Source organism: Stomoxys calcitrans, chromosome 2, assembly GCF_963082655.1.
Source record: "Stomoxys calcitrans chromosome 2, idStoCalc2.1, whole genome shotgun sequence".
Lineage (NCBI taxonomy): Eukaryota > Metazoa > Arthropoda > Insecta > Diptera > Muscidae > Stomoxys > Stomoxys calcitrans.
Window position 1 is genome coordinate 110182924 of NC_081553.1, and position 27560 is coordinate 110210483.

At 37.3% G+C, this 27560-nt stretch overlaps 1 protein-coding gene across 1 annotated transcript; it reads right to left on the reverse strand.

Annotated features, from left to right (window-relative positions):
• Positions 1–25416, reverse strand: LOC106082805 (ETS-like protein pointed). The gene is made up of 4 exons (XM_059362443.1): positions 22840–25416; positions 4335–5284; positions 4097–4254; positions 1–865 (listed from the first exon to the last, which is right to left on the reverse strand). Exons 1-4 carry the CDS (start codon positions 24026–24028, stop codon positions 802–804), a joined length of 2361 nt encoding a protein of 786 aa, XP_059218426.1. The 5' UTR covers positions 24029–25416; the 3' UTR covers positions 1–801.
• Positions 25417–27560: the final 2144 nt, after the last annotated feature.

Sequence of the window (27560 nt, forward strand, 5' to 3'; positions counted from 1 at the left end):
TTTTTTTTTTGTAATTTTATTTTTAGCAATTTTACTTGAAGAAATTCAAGTTTTCCATTGCACCAATGAATGTTTGAGCTTTTCTTTTCGTTTTATAGTGTTTTTTTTTTATTAAATATATATATATAAAAAAAATAATAAAACTTAATAAATTAACGAGAACATTGCGTTTTTCTGTTTTGTTGTTAATTAGTACTAAGAAAAAGTTTTGTTTTTAATTTAATTAATTTCAAATTAATTATTTTATTTTTGTTTTCTATTAATCAAATACTTAACTTAAAAAAAATAAAAATAAAACGATTGTAATTTCCTAACAAGCCACTAAAATTTTTTGTTTGATTTTTCTGTTTTTTTTTTCTGTATAATAATTAATTTTATTATTTTTTTCTTAAATATATATAAAAAAAAAATTATTTTGTTTCTTGTAAAAAAGAACTTATTTAATTACATCACGTTTCCAATCAATATATATAATGCTAATTTTATTCAAATAATATATATAATAAAATTAGTTTTCTTTGTTATTGTTTTTAAACAAATACAAAAAAAAAATTTAAAAAAAAGTTGTAGTATAAAAAAAAAACAAAAAAATTTATGTGGTTTTTTGTATGTGAGTTGTGCGCCAAGTTTCTTTTTTACATTGAGTGTTTATTACAAACCATATTTTGTTTAAGCACATTTGGAAGAATCCACCATTGTTGTTTTTGTTTTGTTTTTATTTCTTAATTTTCTGCTTTTCATTTGTTGGCTCCCGTTTTTTAAGATTGGGATCTTCTTGATAACGCCGAAAATTTGTTGTGTTTAATCATCATCCTTCTTTTCGGTTTTGAGGTCATATTTAGCACACAATTCCTCGGGTGAACAACTGTAAAAAAAAGAAAAAATAAAATTAATAAAGAAATATAAAAAATAAATTCAATTAAATAATTAAAAGCGCGCTAAGTTCGGCCAGGCTGAATCTTATATACCCGCCACCATGGATCAAATTTGTCGAATTCGTTTTCCGGTATCTCTGTTGTGCTGTTTCAGGCTATAGACCGAAAATAATTGCGCCCTCTAGAGGCTCAAGAAGTCAAGATCCCAGATGGGTTTATATGACAGCTATATCGGGTTATGAGCCGTTTTGCACCATACTTAGTACAGTTGTTGGAAGTCGTACCGAAACACGTCATGCCAAATTTCAGCCAAATCGGATAGGAATTACGCCCTCTAGAGGCTCAAGAAGTAAAATTGGGAGATCGGTTTATGTGGGAGCTATATCAGGCTATAGCCCGATTCGGACCGCATTTGACACGTATGTTGGAGGTTATGGGAGATGCCGTTGTTCCAAATTTCAGCCAAATCGGATAGTAATTGCGTCCTCTAGAGGCTCAAGAACTCAAGATTCCAGATAGGTTTATATGACAGCTATATCAGGTTATGAACCGATTTAAGCCATACTTAGCACATTTATTGGTAGTCATAACAAAACATGCAAAATCATGCAAAATTTCAGCCAAATCGGATGATAATTTCGCGCTCTATTGGCTCAAGAAGTCAAGATCCAAGATCGGTTTATATGGGAGCTGTAACAGGCTATAGCCCGATTCGGACCGCATTTGACACGTACGTTGGAGGTTGCGGGAGAAGCCGTTGTTCAAAATTTCAGCCAAATTGGATAATAATTGCGCCCTCAAGAGGCTCAAGAAGTCAAGATCTAAGATCGGTTGATATGGCAGCTATATCAAAACAAGGACCAATATGGCCCATTTACAATCCCAACCGACCTACACTAATATGAAGTATTTGTGCGAAATTTCAAGCGGCTAGCTTTACTCCGTCGAAAGTTAGCGTGCTTTCGACAGTCGAACGGACGGACGGACATAGCTAGATCGACTTAAAACGTGTTGTCGATCAAGAATATATACATTTATGGGGTTTAGATGCATATTTCGAGGTGTTACAAACGGAATGACGAAATTAGTATACCCCCTATCCTATGTTGGAGGGTATAAAAATATCCCTCAACCCTTAAGCAGTGGATAAAGGAATTTGCCTAGTCACAATAATCATAGATATTAGGTGCCCCATTAAATTCAATGCAACAGAGAGCGACGTCCTCCTTGAGGCTGTGATGCACAGACAAGCCGTCCTTTGGACTCCGCTGACTATTGAATAGTGGGTGGATTATTGAAGTGCCGTCCACTAGACCACAAGACCATATAGCATTATAATGAAGGACATGCGGTTTGAACCCTCCATTTTTTGCTAAAGGCCCTCGCTGAGAGATGTATAGATCTCTCAGCTCCCAAAGGTGCGAATGTCAAGGCAGGTGTTAACTTCCGCCTTAGACAAACTAGTGCCTTGAATACTTTCGAGAAGGACTGGAAGGGCCATAGACCCCTTTTTTGGATAAAAGCCAATTTGTCCACGTTTTAATGATTTGATGTATGGTTCTACATTCGGGGATTTCTTAAGTTCCATTGCACATCCGAGGTCTCAGCCAGGCCTGCCCACGCCATACGACGGCTCTTGATCTATTGAAGGTCAGCCAAAATAAGCTTCTTTAAGGCCAAACTTCGAGAACAAGCGGTTGCTTTTGGTGCTAAATAGTATTGACGAGGGAATGGTAGAGGGATCGACGAACAGCTATCGAGTTAATGACGTTCCTGGTGATCAAGCATTGAATATAGAACCTCAAAGAAGTTATCCTTCCACAGCTAACCAGATTACTTCGAGGTCAACTACGTTCCGGCGTAACCCATTCTCTCGATGACAAGGCTTTCTTTTCAAATGGTCCCTGTTGAGAAGGATTGTAACATGAATAGCTTTCGATATCCGGCAAACTGAGGTTTTTATCTTCTGTTGTTGTAGCCACATATCGGTATGTGGAGGTAGGGATCCTCATCAAGCTCCAACGTGAATAAGCTCCTGTTTATGGGAGCGATCGCCTTGGGAACGTCATGGCCATTGGTTTTTAGAAGACGCCAAACACTCGCCTATTCGGTATTTAGGCGAGAGCCTGTGCCGCCCGACTTCTCAATGAGATTGTTCGCTCGATATCATTAAATGTCCGCAACTGCAATTGCAGCTATTCCGCATCCGGTATCTCCCCCATTGAGCTTCTCGTTATGAGCTCACAGTTCCAACCCAACTCTTCTCTTCTGAGCCTGCCGAGTTCGCTCAGCCTAAGCGCAACCTTGGCGGCATGGTTTCGAATATCGATTTCAATCTGTGGCATATTCTTCAAAAAGCATCAGATGCAGCATACGATGTAGAGCCTAGCAGCAATACCGTGAGCAGGTAGCTGGTCACTCTGTGGATCTTCAAGAAATTTCGAAAACCAGTATTCGCATCCTCCACAGGCCTTTATTGCTGTCCCATATGTCAGCATCCTTGGGCTAAATCCCCACTTCCTCAATCCTCAGCTATTCGGCGTCCGGTATCTCCCACTTGAGCTTCTCGTTATAAGCTCACAGTTCCAACCCGTGTGGTGCTCAAAGCCATTCCGTGCTGAAACCCTTCTCTTCTGAGCTTGCCGAGTTCGCTCAGCCTAAGCGCAACCTTGGCGGCATAGTTTCGAATATAGAAAAGCTTAGAGCCCAGCAATACCGTGGGCAGGTGGACACTCTGTGGATCTCCATGGACACTCTGTGGATCTCCAAAACAAAATCCACCACATGTGTGGTGGTCATTTTGACGGCGGCAGGCGGAGCTTGCTACGTTGACAAATGAATAAAATGAATGCAAGGCGATAGAGGGGAGTTGGAGTTTGTTTGAAGAGATATTGCTCAGTAAAAAAGCTTACAGCGAACAGTCTGGTAGTAGTAGTTGAGATTTCACATAGGATTTGTGCACTTTGTGTACTACGAACAATAGGCTGTGAACTGCAGGCCGGTCAGACGGACGGACATAGTTCACGATGGTGCCGATGAGATAAAGTAACCCAATTATCGAAACGCGTCCACCAGTGGGGTGGCCTATATCAATTTATGAAAAGATCAGTCCAGTAGATCAGTACTCGACATAGAGCTCTTTGGATTCAAACAACAATCCATGACGGTTCTTTGACGGCTTGTTTGTTGAAAAATTTTTGAAAAATTCTTTAAAAACTTACCCAATCAGATTTTGTAGATCACATACAAATCGGTAAACATAGCGTTTGCCAGCAGTTTTGTGTATGATATTTTTATCATAATAATAACGCAGACCTCGACTCAGCTTTTCATAGTTCATTTTTGGTTTATTTTTGCGAATACCCCAACGACGAGCAACCTAAAAAAACAAAATAAGAATAAAACAAAAATGTGGTAACTTCTTTTTCAAACGTGGTTACTTCATTTCATTCAACCTACCTCATCTGGATCGGTCAACTTGAATTCCCAACCATCTCCAGTCCATGAAATAAAACCCTGACATGTCTTATCCATTAAAAGTTCCAACAGGAATTGCCACAGCTGTATGGGTCCCGAACCCTGGAAACATGGCACACCTCCCTGTGTGGGATAACCACCCAATAGCGCCTTATCCAGACACATGGAGGACAAATACGCTGCTGTTTGCTGGCCGCCATGATGGGAACCCCATTGATCACTTTGTGAGCCCATGCCGGGATATTGGGAAGCATCATAGAGTGAAAAATCTGGGGAGTAGGTATCGTGAATTCTTGAACGTCCATAGGTATTGTATTTCGGCTCCACATTAAGGCCATAAAAATCAGCAGGACTACCATCTAAATAACTTCCGGGACCCTGATGATCCTGTGATGACATTGTACTGTGATAATCACTATCATCATAGCCGGCTGCTGCAGCCGCCGCAACGGCAGAGGCATTGGCCAAATGAGCAGCTGACAGGCCAAATGAGAGATCTGTGGGATCATTGGGATTGTTGGAATTTGAAGCTGAAGCACCACCACCACCGCCCAAATTGCCATAGGCTGATTGAGTGCCGGGTTCCTCTTTCATTTGATGTTGGGAATAGAAAGCCACTGCGGAATTTCGCATGGCCATTTGCATATAATTGAGATTGGCACCATTGTTGTTATTGTTATTATTGTTGTTGTTGTTGTTGCTATTGTTGCTGTTATTGTTATTACTATTAGCACTGTTTGGCGAGAGACTACTGTTGGAGGCGGCCGCCGCAGCAGCTATGGCTGCCGCAGCCACAGACGCTGTCGCAGATTGTTGTGTTTGAGCGGGTGGCATCATTGAATTGTTGTTATTGGCACTAGCATTCTGTTGTTGTTGTTGTTGCTGCTGTGTTGGTGGCGGGCTATTGTTGCGATCATGTGATGATGCATAACCTGAAAATGAGAGAAAAAAATTGGAGTTATTGGAAAAATTTATTTCAAAAAAAATTGAAAAATTGAAGCTGGCAAAATTAAAAACTTGAGAATGAAAAACAAGATGCATTTTTATTAAATAAAGAAAAAAGTTCCAGTGCAACTTTAAGTTATTCAAATACAACATTTTAAAATACTAAAAAGGAAAAAAATGCAAATTTTGCCCATGGACATTCCACTAAGGAACAGGGTTGCCCCTTCTCAGTCCGGTTCAAATTTAAGCTCAATAATAAGGGGCCTCCTGATAAGGGGCCTCCTTTCTATTGCCGAGTCCGAACGGCTTGCCGCAGTGCGACACCTCTTTGAAGAGAAGTTTTACATGGCATAGTACCTCACATATGTTGCCAGCATTAGGAGGGGAAAACCCCCGCTGAAAATTTTTTCTAATGGTCTCGCCAGGATTCGAACCTAGGCTTTCAACGTCATAGGCGGACATGCTAACATCTGCGCTACGGTGGTCTTTCACCAAGGATATTGTAGTTCCAGTTGGCTCTTAGGGTCTTAGGCCATAAAACCCACATTCATTATCCGATTATGTTGAAACTTGGGACTGTGAGTTGTGTTAGGGCCTTCGACATCCTTCTTAAATTTGGCTCAGATCGGTCCAGATTTGGATATAGCTGCCATATAGACCGATCTCTCGATTTAAGGTTTTGAGCCCATAAAAGCTGCATTTATTGTACGATGTCGCCGAAATTTGGGACAGTGAGTTGTGATAGGCTCTTCGACATTTTTCTGCAACTTGGCCCAAATCGGTCCAGATTTGGATATAGCTGGCATATAGAGCGATCCGCCGATTTAGGGTCATTAGCCCATAAAATCCACATTCATTATCCGGTTTTGCTTACATTTGGGACAGTGAGTTGTGTTAGGCCTTTCGTGAGTTGTGTTAGGCCAAATCTGGACCAGATCGGTCCAGATTTGGAAATAGCTGCCATATAGACCGACCCGCCGATTTAGGGTCTTAGTCCCATAAAAACACATTTATTATCCGATTTTGCTGAAATTTAGGACAGTAAGTTGTGTTAGGCCCTCCGACATCCTTCTTCAATACGGCATAGATCGGTCAAAATTTGGTTTTAGCTGCCTTATAGAGCGATCTCTTGATTTAAGGTTTTGAGCCCATAAAAGCTGCATTTATTGTCCGATGTCGCCAGGACAGTGAGTTGTGATAGGCTCTTCGAAATTTTTTTGCTACTTGGCCCAAATCGCTTCAGATTTGGAATAAGCTGCCATATAGACCGATATCTCGATTTAAAGCCTTCGCCCCATTAAAGGCGCATTTATAATCCGATTTCACTGAAATTTGATACAGTGACTTAAGTTAGGCTTTTTGACATCCATGTCGTGTATACTTCAGAACGGTTTATTTTTAGATATAGCTACTAAAAAGATCAATATTTTGTTATACACAATTGAACAATAACTTGTACTTATTAGTATTTAGTCCAAATGGGAACATATTTCGATATAGTTGCTATGGGACATAAGGTATGCATTTTTCATCGGATTTTGATGAAAGGTGGTTTACAAATATATACCCGAGGTGGTGGGTATCCAAATGTATGTGTGTTTTTTCACAAATGTTCCTAATTTGACCATTTTTGTGAACGAGACGTTCAAAACTGTCGCCAGGTATCCACAATCTGACAACGTCTAGTGTACAGTTTTTTTCAAAGATTGCAAAAATTGTTGAATCTATTAATTTATGCGGATCACCACCAAGCGTTTACCATAATTGCAGTCTACAACGAATGCTAAGAAAATTTGACCAAGAAACCAAAGATCTAAAATCAAAATCGAGCTTCCGGTGTTTAACGACAAAGTCCAAGATCGGACTATAACCTGGTAAAGCTCCCACATATGTATATTCCCCAGACAAAATTGTACTTTTAGACATGTGATGGAATTTATCATGTGATGTTCTGACTTCCACCATGGGGAGATTCAACATCATAACTTGTTATAGACCCAGATAAAGTTAAAAGTTTTAATGAAACTCCAACCGTGGGAACTTTTGAACGATTTTATCAACACAAGATAGATATTAATTATATATATGCAAATCATAAACAAGATTTGATAGTTAATTGCTTTTTCGTTATTGCAAATTTTATGCAAATCAAAATGCTCATTTTCATGTTAAATTCACATCAAAATGAGTTTTGGCCTCAAAAAGGCTGGCAAAAAAACTAGTTTATTTACGCACATGATTTCACATGGTCTTTTTGGCATGCCAAACTCCCCACTAATCTCTAAATACACTATGCTCCACCACAATTTTCCAGCCGTTAGATCATAACATCTCCCCTACAATAAGAGGCGGGTCAAATGCTGAGAAAAAGCAAAAAAAACCCTCATCCTATCATATCGTATATGCAGATACAGCAATAAACCCACTCAAATCTTAATACTGGCCATATACGGGGGCCAGTGTGATGTATCTTATTGAGCTTTGCAACAATAACAACAACAAACAACCGTATCATACCATGCGCTTTAAGCGTTGATGATTTGATGGCATTCGAAAACCAATCAAAATCCAATGAATTACCAACACCAATGAACAAAAGAAAATGCCAGCAGCAACAAAAAACAACAACAATAATTTGCTCACAATTGTAAGAGCAGCACATAGATATAAAAGAGAGATATATGCGCCGTTGTAGACTCACAAAAGCCGATTACAATGCGCAAACATTATCTTTGTTGTATGGTGTCCCCCCAACACTCACAACAACAAAAGAAAAAACCAAATGAGAGAAGAAAGCGGCAGCGTCGGCTGCTTACTGCAAACTTACAAACCCAACCAACAACAAAATGAAGGAACCAAATACATGCATAGCCCCATTAGGTCTGAGAAGAACAGAGAGTGGTGAGTTGAGTGTTGAGACTTTTATATTAGATGAGATATGAGCATAGATAGATAGGTAGCCTCACATAACCCCACTCTTCATGTGTGAATATACAACGGGAGTAATGGGAGTAAAGCGTAATACTAAATATATGTGAGAGAAAACCTGTTGCTTGCTTAGAATAAGTAAGAGGGAGTATGAGAGGCAAAAGAGCTGTGCAAGGGGTTGGCTTAGTATTTGATGTATAAAACTAATCTACCACTATAGTGGAGTGTTTTTGCAAAGATGCTGCAAAGTCTCCCCTCTAAAAAAAAAGAGTTGCGCAGATTTCATAGAGATTTTTTTGGATAAGACACACATTCTTAAAAAAAGATTTTGGGTATGGTTTTTAATATTTATATACTTGGCACGCATGTATGTATGTAAAAAATGCTGTGCAACATTAGTATCTTAGATGTTGATTTTTCATCTATTACTCCTCCCTTTTTTCATTAAATGATTTAACCTTTACATATGTATTAGTTTTATTTATTATATTTACAAAATGCAGTGCTTGATTTAGATATGTATGTCTCACCCTCCTTACGCTATGTCTCTCTCACTCTCTTTCTCTAGATTCCTTAGAGGCGATTTGTACTTTTGATTGAGTGTTTATGATAGAGAATGAGCTGCTAATTTCCAACAACTTGTTGATTTTTTTTCACTTCAAGGGGGGGTTGTTGGGAAAAAAAAGAGGATTTTGTTTTTCATGTCAGTGTGTACTTAGCCCCGCAATTGTCTTGTGAAGTGTGGCTTTGTGTTTATTTCATTTTGGGTTGTGTGTCAACAAAATCTGGCTACTATTTGTTGGCTGTTTGCTTAACCAGCAAGGGGGGTTGGTTGCAAACCGAATGCATTCAAAGAAATTCTCAATTAAAATTTAATTAAAAACCATTTAACACCCCTTTTTTAATGGAGCTAATAGCAGCAGCAGTTCTGTTAAGGGATTGTGTGACAATGAGGGAATGTCTAAGATTGGGATTAAGGACTAACCTAAATACAATAAAATAAAATAAAAAAAATAAAATAAAATAAAATAAAACAAAATAAAATAAAATAAAACAAAATAAAATAAAATAAAATAAAATAAAATAAAATAAAATAAAATAAAATAAAATAAAATAAAATAAAATAAAATAAAATAAAATAAAATAAAATAAAATAAAATAAAATAAAATAAAATAAAATAAAATAAAATAAAATGAAATTGATAAATAAATAAAAAAAATAAGTTTAATATAAAAAAAAATAAAAATAATTAAAAAAATATAATATGAATGCAAATACAAAAATAATAGCTAAAAAACAAAAATAAAACAAAATTATGTTAAAAATAAATGAAATAAAATAAAAAAAGCGAATTAAAATAAAATAATGAAAGTAGAGTTATATAAAATAAATTAAATTAAGATAAATAAATAAAATAAATTTAACAAAAAAATAAATAATAAAATAAAAATAAAAAAAAATATAAATAACAATTAAATCAAATAAAATAAAAAAGCAAAATAAATTTAAGCAAAATAAAATTAATAAATAAAACAAAACAAAAATAAAAATATAATAATAAATAAAAAAAAAAAAATAAATAAAGCAAGTAAGAATCTTATATACCCTCCACCATAGATCGCGTTAGTCGAGTTCTATGCGCGGTACCTCTTTTTAGGCAAACAAAGAATATTGAATAAGAACTGCTATGTTATTGGAGCTATTTCAAGTTATAGTCCGATTCGGACCATAAATGAATGCTGAACATTGTAGAAGTCATTGTGAAATATTTCAGTTCATTCTCATAAGAATTGCGCCTTGTATGGGCTCAAGAAGCAAAAATGGGAGATATGTTTATATGGAAGCTGTATCAAGCTATTGATCGATTCAGACCATATTATACAGGTATGTTGAGGGTCATGAGAGAAGCCGTTTCTGCTAAATCGGATGACAATTGCGCCCTCTAGAGGCTCTAGAAGTCAAGATCCATTGTCGGTTTATATGACAGCTATACCAGATTATGAACCGGACTTGAATCATTAATATATCCCCATCCTATGGTGGGAAATTAACATTATCCCCATCCTATGGTGGAGGGTATAAAAATAATAATATATAAATGAAAATACAGAAAAATTAGTTTAATTAAAAAAAATTGCTTTAAAAATTCCAAACTGGCCATAATTATCAGGCCACTATAGCCATACCGGGTAAAAATTCAGGTGCGCAAATGCAAATTTTCTAATAAACATTCCATTAGGAAACATGGGCAAGCTTTTCACATATTAATGAGTCCTGTCCGATTCAAGCTTAAGCTCAGTCATAGATTAGGTAAGGTAAGGTTGAAAAGAGGGTGCGGATATTAATCTGCCTTATGCCACTATAGACACATATCTAAGCCAGTAATCGGCTTGCTGTGCTCTCTAAAACCTAAAAAGTAACCTCGAAAAAGAAAATTTTAATTAAATTAAATTAATTAAGGAATTCCGTACTACTTACAAAATCCTTAATTGTTGTCCATACAACTCCCCTATCGAAAGCAATTAAGGAATTTGTAAGCTCATTGATGAGGGGCACCCTTTTTATAGGCGAGTCCGAACGGCGGTTTAGTACCATAGTAACCATCGCAGAACTTTTTTCTGATGTTCTCGCCAGGATTTAAATCCAAAGCGTTCAACGTTATAAACAGACATGCTAACCTCCGCTCTAAGGTAGCCTCCAATCCAGGTGCGCACTATATCTAAATCTGAATTGATTTGCTCAAAAATCAAAAATCCTTGTCCATAATCCAAAAATTCACAATTTGAAGACAATCATGCATCAATAATATTTAAAATATGTTCCCAGCTTACGAAAATAAATAAATTCAGGCCAAGCTATATCTAAATAGAACTTCATCTTTACTCAATAGGTAAACTTAACAATTGTTAGCTCATCTTAGAGATTAATCGAAGATATTTTTAGAGGTTAGCATTGGGTCTAGTTCTTCTATGTTTTGGTTTTGTAAACCAATTCACAAAGTTATTACAAGTTATGGTTTCTGGATGGTTCAACGGTAGGAACTAGAAAGCATCTTCCTTCTTCTGTTTGTGTGGTATCACAATGGACGAAAACGTCTAAGTAAGCCTGATGGCAGACTGCCACTTAAACCTAACCTTACCTATGGTTTCACATCTTGTTAAAATCCACATCAAACCAAAACCATGTTGACTTCCAACGGTGTAGCTTAGACAATGATGATGTAGAACGTATTTCGATGCAAACTGCATGTTGATTTCCATGTGGTCGCAGAGACACTAATGATGTAGAATGCGTATGGACGTACAATTTAAGCGACAACTCAAGAAAATCTCAAGTTAACCAAGGGTTCTGGACGAATGTTAAGAATTTGTATCAAAAGTTCATGGCAGATTACATATAATTCGGTTATTACGCCACTGTCCAAAAATCATCAGTACCCGATTTCTTATGTACCTGAATTTTAATGGAATGCTACTGAGCAACATCTTTGACTAGAGAAGTTTAATATGCCTGAAGACCTGACAAAGGTTGGCAGCATTAGTAGGGAATAACGATTGCTGACAATATTTTGATGTTCGATCCAATACATCCGTTTAGCGTCATTGGCATGAATGCTAACCCATGCGCCAACGCCGACTTCCTTAAATGACCTTTCCAAAATCGACATAAATTTTATGCCTCTAGAAAGAAATCGTTTGAAGAACTTGTTGAACCTTTGACAGTCCTTAAATCTCTGTAATCCTTTAAACATTGTGTTTACCCTTTCTGTAATCCTTAAATTACTGTGGTTACCCTCAATAAACTCAGCAAAATTCTTTGCCTACATTCATTCAACATGTAATGAAACATTCCCAGATATTTTATTCAAATAAATCGGTGTTTTAAATGTTGTTTAATACAGAGATAGATGGTGGTGATGTATAGCTATAGTGGTATATGGATGACTGGCTGGCTGCTTGGATGGTGTTGATGTGATAATTATTTATTATTTGCTTGGTGTCAAAGTTTGTAGTTTGTAGCCAGCTAGGTTTGTATGTATGTTTGTACATTGTTTTTGTTGTGAATACACCTCCCCGTGTTCTCTCACACTTCGGCTATAAACAAAAGGTTTAAAATGTATTTTAATTTATATCGTGTGAATGTAATTAAAATTAAATTTTTCAAAGTTTGTGTGCGGCGGTTTGTTTGTGTGAAATGACTCGACCCCTTTTGCAACAAGTTTCATTTGTTCTTTTACAAACCAAAGAAGAACAAGAGCACGACATGTACAATAAAATATATTTCATTTCAAATGTCTACTTTGTGTGATAGTCGTACTTGGTTAATTATGAACAACTGTCTGCTAGGCAGTCCCTGCCGACCGCCCGCCCCACTGAATTACTGACTGATGTGACTTTGTAGAAGCGTCTCTTGCTGTCTTGTTATTGAGAGTGGGTGTTTTGTTTGTATGTTAAATATTTAATCTGTGAGAATTTGCCATGTAAATACATTTGAAATTTTAATAAAACTTCACAGGAGAGCTAAAATTAAAATTAGCTGTGGCAAGAGCATGGATTATGTAGTAAAAAGGTTTGGGAACTGTTGTATTGCTAAAATTTTACAAAAAATCTTCAACAGATGGCAGTAGGTTGTAAAACTTTGATATTGTTTTGCTAACACATGACTGTAGGGCTGACATCTGTAGAGAACTTTTCAGTTATTTGATGAATAAGAGAGTGAAATTGGGGTTTAAATTGAATGTTTAGAACCACAAAAAACATGACAATTCTAAGAATATAATAAATACATTAAAATGATAAACAAATAAAGAAATCTTCCAAGAAAATCTTTAGAACACTGATTATATATTAAATCTAATAGAAAATAGTTAGCACTAGAATTGAAAACATATTCAACAAGAAAACATTCACATCAACTAACATTATCAGACATGTTACCGTATTGTATACAGTATCATAAAAAAGTTGAACTTCAATACCAAAACAAACCTTATGGCATACGAATGATTCAATAGCTTTAGTTGAAAATATTATTTTAATGATTCAATTAAATCTTAAGTGTCTAGAATTTTTTTTTTAGACATTAGCATTTCTTTAAAAACTACAATAGTGATTTAATAATCTATTTAATTGCATATTGGTTCATTATTATTCAATGTTAGTCTAGTTAATCCAGAGTTGGACACATTTTATTTCACTAGTATTTTCCATTATTTTAATTGTATGTAAATTGAACATAAAAATATTGAAATAAAAAACTGAACTTCTGAATGGAAAATGCTCTCTTCCTTCATCTCATGGTATATGAAGATTTATCTCGTGGTATATGAAGATTCTCATGGTACACGGATCGCATTTGACATATTATTCGCAGGAGTTCATTCTATAAGACCATACTTGATATGAATGATGAAAACCATCAGAAGTCTACATGCGAAAAATTGTTAAAATCTGCAATCCTTTAGATGCTAAAAAAGCCAAATTAAAGGAGTTGCATGGTGTACAGTGCGCGCCAATGAAACTTATTTATATTTTATTTTAGAATACAAATCATTCAGTCTTGAAAATGGCAACGTGTATATGGCGACTGCCATTGTGCATACATTGATTAAGTCGATTTTTGAAACTCGTTGTTGTTGTGGCAACATTTTCATGTGCAGTTGGCGATCCTCGTCAAGTTCCTTAGATGAGCAAGCTCGTTCCGGTCCAAAGGATCGATCGCCGCGGGAGCAGGGTGGTTATTTAAAGGCGCCATTAACTCGCCTTGTCATATCAAGCATCATAGGCACTCAGTATTTGTGCAAGAGCCGGTGCCGCCCGACCTCTCACTGAGACTATCAGCTGGATACCGCTGATTGTCCGTGACTGCCATTACAGATACTCTTTTTGGAGCATTCCACTATCCGCAACCTGTGGACGCGCTAACCTTCTCGTGCCAGCAATGAACACCACACAGATCGGACTTCAATGTTCCGGCCTGTGTGGTGCTCACAGCTATCCCGTCCCGGCTTTGAAATTCGTGTCCACTCTTTGCTGCATATCAATAGGTATGTTGGCAATGGCGTCGCGAATTTTGTTCTTGAGGTCTGCTATGGTCCGTGGTCGATCGACATAAACCAGTGAATTCAAATAACTCAATAAAAAGCAACAAGTGAGCTACCGTTAGAAAAGAAGCTCCCGACGGCGAAGGCCCGCTGCTCCTTAGACCAGAGCATGGTGGTAACTGACTGGAAAGAGAAACAAACTTGGGGACTTTCCCCTTTCTAGCCCCTCCCCGTCTAACTCACTGCTCGGGATTTTTTTCTTATAAGTAACCCAGTACACCGTAGCGCAGAGGTTAGCATGTCCGCCTATGACGCTAAACGCCTGGGTTCGAATCCTGACGAGACCATTAGAAAAAAATTTTCAGCGGTGGTTTCCCCTCCTAATGCTGGCAACATTTGTGAGGTACTATGCCATGTAAAACTTCTTTCCAAAGAGGTGTCGAACTGCGGCACGCCGTTCGGACTCGACTATAAAACGGAGACCCCTTATCATTGAGCTTAAACTTGAGTCGGACTGCACTCATTGATATGCCCCTTCTCCTTAGTGGAATGTTTATGGGCAAAATTTGCAATTTGCAACCTAATACAGGGTGCGCCAGAGACCCTGTATTAAGTAACGAAACGATTTGACCGTACTAAGCCTGGGAAATGAGAACACTATGAGAAGTAAGTACTTATTGAGCGGTCCAAATCGATTTAAAATTTTGAGTCCCTGGAATCCGCAATTTTTGTTCGATTTGGCTGAAATTTTGCATGTAGTGTTCCGTTATGACTTTCAACAACTGTGCCTAATAAGGTCCAAATCGGTCTATAACCTGATATAGCTCCTATATAAACTGATCTCCCGATTTGACTTTTTGAGTTCTTACAAGCCGCAATTTTCGTCCGATTTGGCGGACATTTTGCATGCAGTGTTCTGTTATGACTTTCAACAACTGTGCCTAGTGTGGACCAAATCGGTCTATAACCTGATATAGCTCCCATGTCTTACAAGCCGCGCTTTTTGTCCGTTTTGCATGCGGTATTCTGTAACGACTTCCAACAACTGTGCCAAATATTGAACCGTATTTGGTACAGTCTTCAGTCTATAACCTAATATATCACCCATGTAAACCGATATATCTCCCATGTCTACATTTCATTCTTGTTCGGTTCCTAGAAGCTTTAATTTTTTTCTGGTTTGACAAAAGTTGGATATGTAGAATAAAATTTTGCAGTTCAACTAAATTTATTTTGTATAAATATGTAGCATAACCGATGGTGGTGGGTTCCCAGCATTCGGCCCGGCAGAACTTAGCACAATTTTATTTGTTTGGTAAAAAAAAATTATTTTCAAGAATTAGTCTTAAATACCTTAATTTTTTCTTATGATATTATAAAGAGGACATACTGTAGATCCGTCTTAAAGGTGAAGTTTAAACAAGATATGTCAACATAAACGGGTGCCATTTCAAAATAGGCCATTTTTTATTAAAAAATTAGAAAAACCCCTCGAGTTTTTAAAACGCAAGACCCAGATCCCCCATTCGGATTTAGGTTTTTAAAATCCATATGTCCTCTACGTTAGGTTAGGAAAGAGTGGCAGTCCTTTACAGACTCACTTGGACAATTTTAGGGTCATTGTGATGCCACAGTAACGACAGATCAAAGCTTCTGGCGTGAATCAACCCACTGGTAATCCCCCCTCTGCACTGGTAGTCCAAGCACACTACCAACTCGGCTACCGAGGCGCCCTGTTTGCACCAAACAATATTTCTAGCCTCCACAGAAAATTTACTAGAAAATGCCGACTTGTAAACTCACTTTGCCTGAAATGGGTGTTTTGGGTATGTCTGTTAAAAATTTTGGGCAGCATTTATGTTCGGACACTTTTATCTGCAAAACTCATCGAATATCTCTATTCGATGTTTTCTTAAAATTTTCCATTTACCAATTTTCAATCATAAAACACTAAGATAATGCGTTTTTGCAGCATGAACATGAAATGAAATTTCATCAAAATCGGATAAGGCAACCATGGTTCAGGTGCTAAAATACCACAAAAATGAGATTTAGCTTGAAACTGCATTCAATAGAGAGTTACTAGTGGTCAAGATTATAATCCAAAAAATTAAAAGTTGTACATCTACATACGTCAGATAATGTTTAATCTGTATCTGTTAATAAGACAATGATCTGTACCCCGTTGAACTTAGATGATGAGTTACATTATAAGTTGCTTTAGGAAATGAAATAGCTGAAAAGGATTTTAGCTGGTCCCGATACATCGATTGATCAAGGCTTTAAAGCAAAAAAAAGTCAACAAAACAGGAAAGGTGATCCTTATCCAGGCTGCAAGACTACGAGCTATCTATTGTACTTACTTCTTCTTCCATACTTTTTTTAATTTCCCTTTTTCCCCATACTGTCTCAATCTTACAAATTGAGAAACTTTTTTCAAAGCAATTTAAACGTAAATCTGTTTCTGTTCATATATTCATAAAATGACAACATGTTGCATTTACAAAAAAAACTGAAAAATAAAAATTTATTTTAAACCCGCCTTGAAAAAAACCGAACATAAAGAATACACGGCGAGCCTTCAACAACTCTGAAGGTATGTAAACAAAATGTTTATAAGAAACCACAGTTTGTATATACAAGTACTACACTAGAGCGTATATTTTGTTATGTTCTGTATGTATGTTTTAAAGGTAGTTTGGTGCGCACCCCTATGAAAATTGTTGACTTATCAGACATATGGTGTCATTTCGGACAAGTGAAGTCAAGTCATGTCATTCAACAAATTACGGTTGAAAAAATTAAAAAAAAAAAAACACAAAGAAAAAACTATTTAAAGGCATCTAAAAAATAAAACAACTCCGCTTGTAGTGGAAAGAAGAATTGGTAAATGGAGTCATAAACCTTTAAACAGATTTTGTGTACCTTTTTTTGTGACGCGAAAATGTATTGGCCATTGTCCCCTGATGTGTTGCCATTTTACCATTTAGGGATCTGTACAGCAGTTGTAGCTTTCGAATGGTATTTTTGGATAATTTTAATTACCTTTGGTTATGGTCTGTTTAGTTTAAATTCACTTTTTATAATGGTAACAATATTGAGTGGATTTTTTAAAACACTTGCTAAATAAAGAGATTTTTATACAATGGATTTTAGAACAATATTTGTTTAAAAACAATATTTTCAATAATTAACTAAAGTTTATTATTTAAGAATAATAATTGAACATTGTCATTTGTAGTGCATAAGCCAAAGCCATGTCCTTTCTTAATTCAATTTTAAGATTTTTTTACAATATAGCAATATATTGTAAAAAAATCTTAAAATTTGTTAAAGATCGGCTAATGATTTCTGCAAGAGTTGTAAGATCCTCAAGGAAAAGGAAACTACAGTATCTGTTGTTTGTGTGACCGCTCTAACAACCAAGTTATTAGCGGTTTTAAACCATCGGGTCTATTCAACGACTTCAAAATGATATTTTTGATTCAGTTTTAGGAACTAGAAGACATCCCTATTTTCCTTGTTTCTATTTTATTACAAGGTACAAAATTGCCTGAGTAAATCAGATTGCAGGCTTCCACATTCACTTAATACTCGACTCTTTTCCCTTTGGGAGAAATAAAGAAGTCCTCTACCGTTCGTGGCTTACTTTTTGGTTGTGAAATAGTTGCTAACTACAATTCTGGTAGCAGTCAGTAGGTATACAACAGTGTAATGCAGGGATGGAAAAGTCAGTACTTTAGTACTCTTGTTACCCAAAGAATACCGTAGTAGCCCCACAACCGGGTTGGAAGGCTAATAACCCTTGCATATCAATGAAATGATCAAATTTTGTCGAAAATAGTATAATTAATTTAAATTTCTGGGGGGAGGGGGCTAAAACTTTTCTGGGCAAGGCCTCCAGAGGCCTTTCTACCCTTATAGTTACTATCAACGTACAATCTAATATGGGAATAATTCGGTTCACCCATAGCTGATGTATATCTCGCATATATGGCAAAAGATGGGAACCGTTTGTATTCAGTTAGGCTGTTGAAATCTGCAATCGGTAAGTCAGCATTTTCTTAGAACGAACTTTTTGATTTTTGAACTCGAATATTTTTTTGATATTTTTATACACTATACAAGACTATATATGGTTCTGAAGCATGGGTACTTGTGAAAGCAACTGAGGCAGTGCTTGGAGTATTTGAGAGAAAGATTCTTCGTAAAATATATGGACCAGTTTGCGTTAATGGAGAATATAGGCGACGTATGAACCACGAGCTGTATGACGACGATGGCATAGTTACACCCATCAAAATACAATGGCTGCGTTGGCTTGGTTCATGTTGTCAGAATGGATGAAGAAGCTCCAGCAAAGAAGTCTTTTGAAGGCAAACATGGTGGTACACTCAAACCGGAAATACCAAAAGCCCGATGGAAAGATCAAGTGGTGGGAGACACCTCGAAACTTGGTGTCAGAGATCTTAGAATGAGCGCAGAAGATCGAGGCGCTTGGAACGCTATTCTACGTTCGGCTAGTGGAACAAATATTCTGTCATAGCCAATTAAAGTAAAGTAATACAAAACAAAAAAAGTTCTGTTTCGGTCCAAAAAATACCTTTTGAGTACTATTTAAATTTTGTTTTTTCCATCGTTGATGCAGTATCATACGATACGTTTTTGGGCTCTGTCGTCTTGACTACCCATTTCAGGGTTACTCAAGATCCTTATAAATGCCGAAGAATGAATAGTTGTTTTGATTCCCAGACCACATAAAAATAATCAACCAAAATCGAATCCCCATTTTGAATACTGGCTGTGGCATAAACGGTGTGGCGGTGACTTTAGGCATATTGGAAGTTAGATTTAAAAAATTCTTAAAGTTGGCCACTTATCATAATTTTGCCCTCTACAAATTTAAAACTTCTCTCGTTTTTTTAAAGATTGTTTTTTGCACTAAATCGAACGTTACTGAATTCAGCATTCAGTTTGAACTTCTTAAAAATTTCACATTTTTCTAAAAAGTATTAAAATCACGTTGGGTTCGGGCGGATCGGATCTTATATACCCTTCATCATGGATCGCATTTAACACGTTCTTTGAACGGGTGTTAGAAGTCATGGAAGTTTTCATGCAAAAATTCTTTCATATTGGGTGGTAATTGCGGTGTCCAAAGGCTCAAGAAGTCAAATCTGAACATTGGTTTATATGGCAGCTATATCAGGTTATAAACCAATTGCGACCATACTTGGCGAAGTTGTTAGAAGTCAAAACATTTTATGCAAACAATCAACCAAATCGGATAAGAATTACGCCTTCTACAGGCTTAAGTTAAGTTTCCAGATCTAGACAGGTTAGGTTAGGATTAAAAGCCAGTCTACCATCAGACTCAACTAGCCATTTTCGTCCATTGTAATACAGCAGGAACAGAAGAAGGAAGGTGGAAGCCCAACAGCTTGCGAATGTTCACATCAGCAAACTCAGAAAAATTCTCAAAGAAATGAGAACCTAAAGTGGAACTCCTTCTGACTACTAGTGCGGGACACAAACACAGCACATTTTCTATGGTTCTCTCTTCCTCGACGTTTTCACAGCTTCGGCAAAAGTTGTTACTTGCAACTTTTAGTCTGTCAGTATGTTTACCGGTCAGACAGTGACCTGTCATGGCGGACAAAAAGACTGAGATGTCTGTACTAGCCACCAGTGACAGCATAGCGGTAGATCTTTTCAAGACCAGACCACGCCTCATTATTTTTGGATGTCCACATCTATTATCCGTTGCTCTTTGGTCCTGATCCTGAAGACTTAGCTTACATGTCTCTGAAGGCTTAGCCACAGATACAAATCCCCCTGGAGTGTGTAAGGTAGTTCATTGTCTCATAACCTCGTCCGCTCTATAGTTATCCGTGGCCTGGCACCCAGAACGGGTGTATTTTGAACTACTCAGCCATTTCAATGATAGATCTGCGACGGTCGAAGGCGGGTTTTGAATTACTTTGGACCATACTCTGCACAGTTGTTACAAGTCAAAACATTTCGTGGAAACTATCAACCATAAGTTAAGAGTTGCGATCTCTAGAGGGTCAGTTAGTCAATAACCGCGATCGGTTTCTATGGCAGCTATATTAAAACATAGATCGATGTGGACCATTTACAACAACAACATTCATGCAGACATGGTGACAGATGCGGTGAATAGCAACCAGATAAATATGGTCGTTGGACCACACCGCCTCCCACTGCACCTGAAGAAATGGACCTCCCCAGACAAACCAGAGTTGTCCTGGCTCAATTACGATCCGGCAGATGCAGCAGCCTCAACTCCTACAGAGCAGGGATTGATGTCAGCGTGCAAAATGTATGTCCCGATTGTGACCTAGGAACACACGTCACCTGTTTAATTGCTCAGCCAGACACACTCGACTAAGACCCACCACCTTAGGCAGAGAGTTATTGTATCTGGATATTCAACAGAATCAAGCAGCCGAAAAAGAGAACACAACACACTGCTACAACAACTAAATTTCCCATGAACATTTCATTAAGGAACAGGTGATACTTCTCTCATATCAAAGAGTGCAGTACGATTAAAGTTTAAACTCAATAATAAGAGGCCTCCTTTTTTATTCCGAGTCCGAACGGCGTGCTGCATAGCGACACTACCTTTTTTTTAAATATGCAGTGCATTGCGTTGGAAAGGATAGTTAAGGATAGGACGGGGGAAAAGAGGGGGTAGTGTTAATTGACACTTGCTTTGAATTTCTGGATGTCTTAAGTAGGGGGAAATATATCCGCCGAAAGTCGATTCCAAATACGAACCCCCTTGCGAAAAAAAAAAAATTCTCCCGATCATCTGGCCAATCGATTACAAACCGGTGCGCGCTTCTAGAAAATCTTGTATTTCTGACAAACAACCTAAAGTCAGGAATCAGAAGACTGATTTCCGAAGAACACACACCTTGGAAGAATCGATAGAACAGCGCCACATAACCCATATTTCGACGATGTTTAAGGGAAACAATGGAGTTGGATACCCTACCACCTCCAACTCCAACTTGGTAGAGAAGTTTTAATATGGTAGGATACATCACAAATGTAGCCAACATTAGTAAGGGGATAACAACCGCTGAACATTTTTCTGATGTTCACGACGGGATCTGATTCGGGCGTTCGGCGTCATAGGCGGGCATGCTAACCTCTGCGCCACGGTGGGCTCTATGTTGGCCTCAAATCATTATTTCGATATGTTACAAACGGAACTTAGTTTACCCCAATTCTATGGTGGAGGGTATAGAGATTAGGTGGGAATTTTTTGTAAATCTAAAAATTCACTACTTTTTGGATATTTTGTTGTTTAAAAAAAACTGAATCTTGTTCTTTTACTTTATATATATCAACTTCTAACTAAATTTCCCATGAACATTCCATTAAGGAACAGGGGATACTTTAGGGTATATATTAACCGATGAATAATCATTGGCGCACCGGTAACTGAGTTGATAGCAAGCTTGAATTTTCAGTGCTTAGATCGTAGCACAATGGACAAAAGTTATCTGAGTGTCATTTCAGATCATCACTCACAATATAACCAAACCTAAGTTATTGGATTTTATATATAATGTACCTGACTTAATATATATCTCTATAAAGGGACACTTAGAGCAAGGGATAAAATCTGTGTCTCTGTGTCATGAGCAAAATGTTTACCCTGTCCCTATGAATTTTACTAGATTTATTATTTACAATGTATATTTTTGAAATAATTCTTGTAAAATTCTCTTTTATTTCACAAATGATTGCATGATTTTCAAAGATCGGTACCAATTTTCTTTACATTAATGCCTAACTTGTGAAAATTCCATACAGAAGTTGCAACCACACTGGTATAGGAAGCGGATATAAGCGACTACCAACTATGCCAGTGCTTCATTAGATAGAATAGCAAAGAAATTCTATCCCAAGATCCAAATTGGTTGAGGTTTTAACTAACTTAACTTCAATATAGACGAAAATAGTCAAAATAATAAAAATATCACTCTTATGCTGGGCAATTTATTTAATCCTTTTTCCAATATGTGAAGCATACTTTTAGGTTAGATACTAGCACCGGAAGTCACAAAACTTAATGTAGCTTTGAAATAGGTTTATTTGACAAATTTCCATAAAAGAACTATCAAATAAACCTATTTGAAGGCTAAGTTTGTGAATACAGCCTTAGGTTTATTTCTAACGCTGAAATGAGATATGAAGGAGCATATGAAAGAGAATAAAACGAAGAGAGTTTTCAGTATTCCCCCCATCACTGTACAGGGAATAAAAATTAAAGGATAATCGTTTACCATATTCTTTTCTGTACTTAAACCCATACATGTTAAAGCAACAATTAATTAAAGTCACTAATTGCAAACATTTTTTTCCAAAAACTATCAATTTTTAAACCTAGCCCGCTCTTCTGCACCCGATAATGCTATGTTGGGGAAAAGTACTCTTAATTTGGAAATTTCGGCCCTTCTATACGCCCCACCTTAGATTCTAATTCGAACATGTTACTCATAAGGATATTTCAACTTTTATTTTCCAATTACCTTGACTAAAGAAATTCGCATCGATATCGGTATACAGATGGCCCGTTGATGCACTATAATCACCCACATATGGCAGGGAGTCATTGAAGTAATTAATGCCCAGGGAAGCCGCTGTGGCCGCACTACCAATGCCTGTCAGAAACGGACCAGCCGTTGAGGAGTTGGCAGTAGCGGAGGTGGCAGCACTTGAAGCGGTTGTTAAGGAGTTAACCAGCGAGGAAGTATTCACCGCCGTTGATGATGATGAGGCTAAAGATGAAGATGATGATGACGATGACGAAGCCATAGAGGTTGTACACGATGAGGGGGCAGTGGTTGTTACAGAGGTGACGCAGGCAATGGCAGAGGCATTATTTGTGGAGGAATTATGATTCGCCGAACTATTGGGTGAGTTAAGGGAGGCAGCATGTATGGTTGAGTTATTTGAGGAGGATGCTACACTGCTGCTACTGCCGCCGGATAAACGATGTTGTAAAGAGGAGGAGGCTGCTGTTGCATGTTGTGAGTGCAAATGTTGCTGATGATGTGTTTGTTGTTGTTGCGGGGGGATATGTTGACGCTGGGGCTGTTGCTGATGATGATTATGATGATGCTGTTGCTGCTGATGTGCATGCTGGTGATGGGCATGGCTTGAATGTTGCTGGGGCGTGTGTTGCTGCGAGTGATGATGTTGTTGCTGCGTGCTTGCTGGCGGCGGGCTGTGATATAAGTTATGATGATAGGGTGATAAATTTGTACTTTGCTGCTGTTGATGTTGCTGATGATGATGGTGTTGATGCATTTGCTGTTGCCCAGCAGCTGTTAGCACCGTTGCACTGGCCGTATATTGCGGTGAGTGTTGCTGCTGTTGGGCAGCTATGACCACTGCTGCCGTCTGGGCATGATGATGCTGTGGCAAATGATATTGCTCATAGCTGTTGTAGGATTGTAACACCATATTGGCTGCTGCAATTTTCTCACTAATATCAATGTTGTTGTTCTTGTTGTTGTTGCTGCTGGAGTTTAGATAATTGAAATTCTGCAGCGTATGACAATTGTTGTTGAGACTATTGTATTCCGTTTTGATTTGGGGACTCTGGCGTGCCTTAACGGGTGACAATGAGGACTCAATGATGCCAGTGGCTGCGCTAGCTGGTGTATTGGGTGTTGTTATAATGGTAGAACCAACTAAAAACGCAGAAGGCGGCATTGCTCCAGGTTAAAAGTATGAACTAAACAATGAACTAAGAGCCGAAAGCTAACCGTCATTGACTTTCTTTAAACTGCAAGGCAAATGTTTAAAATAATATTTTTGATTTTTTTTTTGAAATTTTTGCTTTTGCTTCACACACTTTTGGTTTTGGTTGTCCTCTAGCTGTTGCTTAATTCCTTAAATATGGGGGCCTCAAGTGGTCACTGGCTAAATAAGCCCCGTATAAATAGATTTTAATTAATCTTGCTTGTTGTTGTTATTGCTTGTTGCATGACACTTGACATTTATGTTGGTTTTGTTGCTTTTGAGGGCGGGCAAAAATGTTGTTTGAAATAAATCTGGTTTTTGGTTTTAGGGCACTGTTCCAGTTTGAGATAAATGAAAATATGCTGGTGGTACTTGCAATATTTATTTTGTTGTTGTTTATTCGAAAAAAATTGCCGAGATATGAAATTTGTGTGGCTGGTTGACGAAACACTTTTTGTAGTAGAGGCGGTAGGGGGGGGGGGAATTATTAAGTGGTTGTGGTTTTTATTAAATTGTCATAAAATGTGGTGGTGTGTTTGAAAAGATTTTGCACTATTAAACACTTGAATATTTTATTTTTTTTTCAAAAATAGAGGTTCCAATAATCTAAGGGCTTTCTTAATTTTGGTTAATAATCCCCGGTTTGCACAAAAAATATTTTTTTTAGTCACACAATTTTTTATTATTTGTTATATATTTTTTTGTTTTTATTCCTCTTTTTCTCCTTTAATTTCTTGTTTTGAAATTTCTAATCTCTTTTTTAATATCCATATAATCATTTGAGCATTTGAAAATGTTTGCTGGGTTGTTTGTTTTTTATTTCAGTGTTTTGATTTCTTTTTCGATTAAATGCTGTAGTAGAAGATGTAAGTAAGTAACTTAGCAATGAGTTGTGTGCTTTGTGAAAATAAAGCGAGAGACGCGCGCGTATATCCGTCCGAACCTCTTGCTTGACAAAAATAATTTAAACTGAACACTCACAACTAACCAATGTCTGAAGTAGTTGTTTTTCTTTTTCCCAGTGGTCGCCGTTGTGTTTCTTGTATCTGCTGCCGACACGGCAATACCTCTGCTGCTGCTGCTGCCGCCACTAATAAGGCTGTTGTTTTATTTCTCTTTCTCTCCCCACTTGCTTGCGCTCTCTCACACATACTTCAAACAAAACACAACACAAAAGATCAGCGCCTACGTAAAATACAAACTAAGACAGTCGGTTAGCTAGCCAGCCAGCCATTGATTCAATTCATTCATTCATATTAGCCAAAGACGACCAAGTGTTTGCTTAATGCTAGTAGTAGTAGTAGTAGAGTGAGTATCTGTGTGTGAGCACACATTTGTGTGCCAGGGTGTTTAGATAAATTTTTCTCCACGCATAGCATAGGAATGAGTAGGTAGCATTTGAGTGAGAGCAGAGTGATTGAGTATCGTATACTGAATGTGTAGGCATGTTGTATTATTGCTATTACTATGTATTGTTGTTGTTGGTGTTGTCATTGTTGTCTCCCCCTCCCATTAACAATGAGTTTAGTTGGATATGGTGGTATGTTGAAACACTCTATGGCAATGCTGCTGCTGTTGCTGCTGCTATATGGTGACTGCTCTGTATGGCTATTTCACTACATTTGATTTGTATTTGTTAGCTGGTTGGCTGCTTGTTCGGCTGACAGATATGTGATGTTCGCGCATCTGTTTGGAGGAACATTGTACATACATCGCGTAGTGGTGTAGCTGTAGTCATAGTAGTCATCATCAAAATCATAGTCATCATCATTGGTGGTTTGTGAAATATAGACATATTTTGCATATGGACATTTGAAAAGTGGGAAATATGTATATTTATAATTATGGGCTTGGTTCAATAACTCTATAAAAAGATGGATCGAGGATGCCTTTTATCCAGCAAAGGAAGCATCGGAATCTAATAAAATTTTTTGTAAACTACATTGATTTGAAGACTTCCATTCTGCTAGTTAATATGCAGTATAACAACGAATTTGCCAAATTATGGATGGAATAGTAATGACTTCCAACATTTTTGATAATTATGGTCCAAACCTGACATTGATCCCATAAAAACCGATCTTCCATTTCGACATCTTGAGACACTTTTTAGATATAGGAAGGGAGAGGATACTCCCCCTTACCCCAAAAACACTACCGAAACTGAAAAGTGGACCGATCGGTACATTGTGGTAGGTAATTGAAATTTGAATACGAAACTTGTATAAAAATTTGGGGCCAAGTCTCAGTTGATCACCGACACCAAAAACCACCCCAACACGTAAATTGGAATATGATACCTAAACTTAAACAGATGAAGTCACTCGGCAATGAACACCTTTTCGCTTTTTAAATGTTTGGAATATAGTCAACCCATAACTAGTTTACAGATCATTGAATTCAGAATATGCGTATCCAGCTTCGTAGATCTTAGTTGGGCACCGATAATATACCATATCTATAGATCGCAGGGGGAAAAAGTTGTTACGCGAACGCAAAGGAGTGCAGACCAGAAATCTTATAATAATTTCTGATAAAAATAAAGTCTTTCAATTGCATCATTTTCGTCTCTTGAACCCATCTATCTAAATCCATCGACATCACCTCACAGTGTCATCTTGTGAAAGCACAACGGTTTAATTTAAGATGTCGTGTGGAAACTGATACCATTGCATGTGTTGATGTCACACTTTCAATACAAGTGTTACATACATGTGGCCCTAATGTTGATTTTGGAATTTTTAAAGCAAATTAAAAAAAAAAAAACAGAATTTGTTTATTTACCAGCTATTCTACGGCGTCAAATTAGAGTGAATCCCTCTAACGTAGTTTGCGTTACCAATGTGTCTATGTTCGTTCACCAGTTGCGACTATTGAACGTCAGTCAAATACCTCTTTCTTTCACAAATACCTCAAAAACCTTGCAAACGACAAATTGGACTAATGGAGAAACTATGAGAAATGAAAGATATTGGAAGTAGAACACGAAAATCCAAAAAATCCTTTCAAATGGACATGTATGGGACTCAAATGAATGGAATTTGGGAGTAGAATATCAACTTTTGGTGTCAAGTCGCATGCTTGCGCATCTCCTAAAAATTCAACAGATGATTATGTGGACCAATGGGGCTCAAATGTGAGAGAATTTGACAATTTATTATAAAAAAAACCGAGAAAACTTGAGTTCTCAAAATAGAAACTCAAATTCGTTAACAAATTTTTTACCACCCTCGATGAATGAGAGCCTTTAATACCATTTAACTAAAAATGGTATATTTCATTTTCGGGTAAGGGACTTTTTGGTATTTTAGTCCAAGACCCCATAAATTTTATGTATTCTTGATCACCATGATAGTTTATGTCATAGTCATGCCCGTCCGTCCGTCTGTCGAAAGCTATCTAACTTTCGAAGGAGTTAAGACAGGAGCTTGAAATTATGCACAAAGGACGGTTGGGATTGTAAATGGGCCAGTTCGGTCCATGTTTTGATATAGCTCGCATA

Coding starts and splice junctions, on each gene's coding strand:
- LOC106082805 (XM_059362443.1), bottom strand. CDS start 24,028: ATGCCGCCTTCTGCGTTTTTAGTTGGTTCTACCATTATAACAACACCC. Junction 5,285..22,839: donor TGCGAATTTCTTTAGTCAAG/GTAATTGGAAAA, acceptor TCTCATTTTCAG/GTTATGCATCATCACATGAT. Junction 866..4,096: donor GATCTACAAAATCTGATTGG/GTAAGTTTTTAA, acceptor TTTTTTTTACAG/TTGTTCACCCGAGGAATTGT.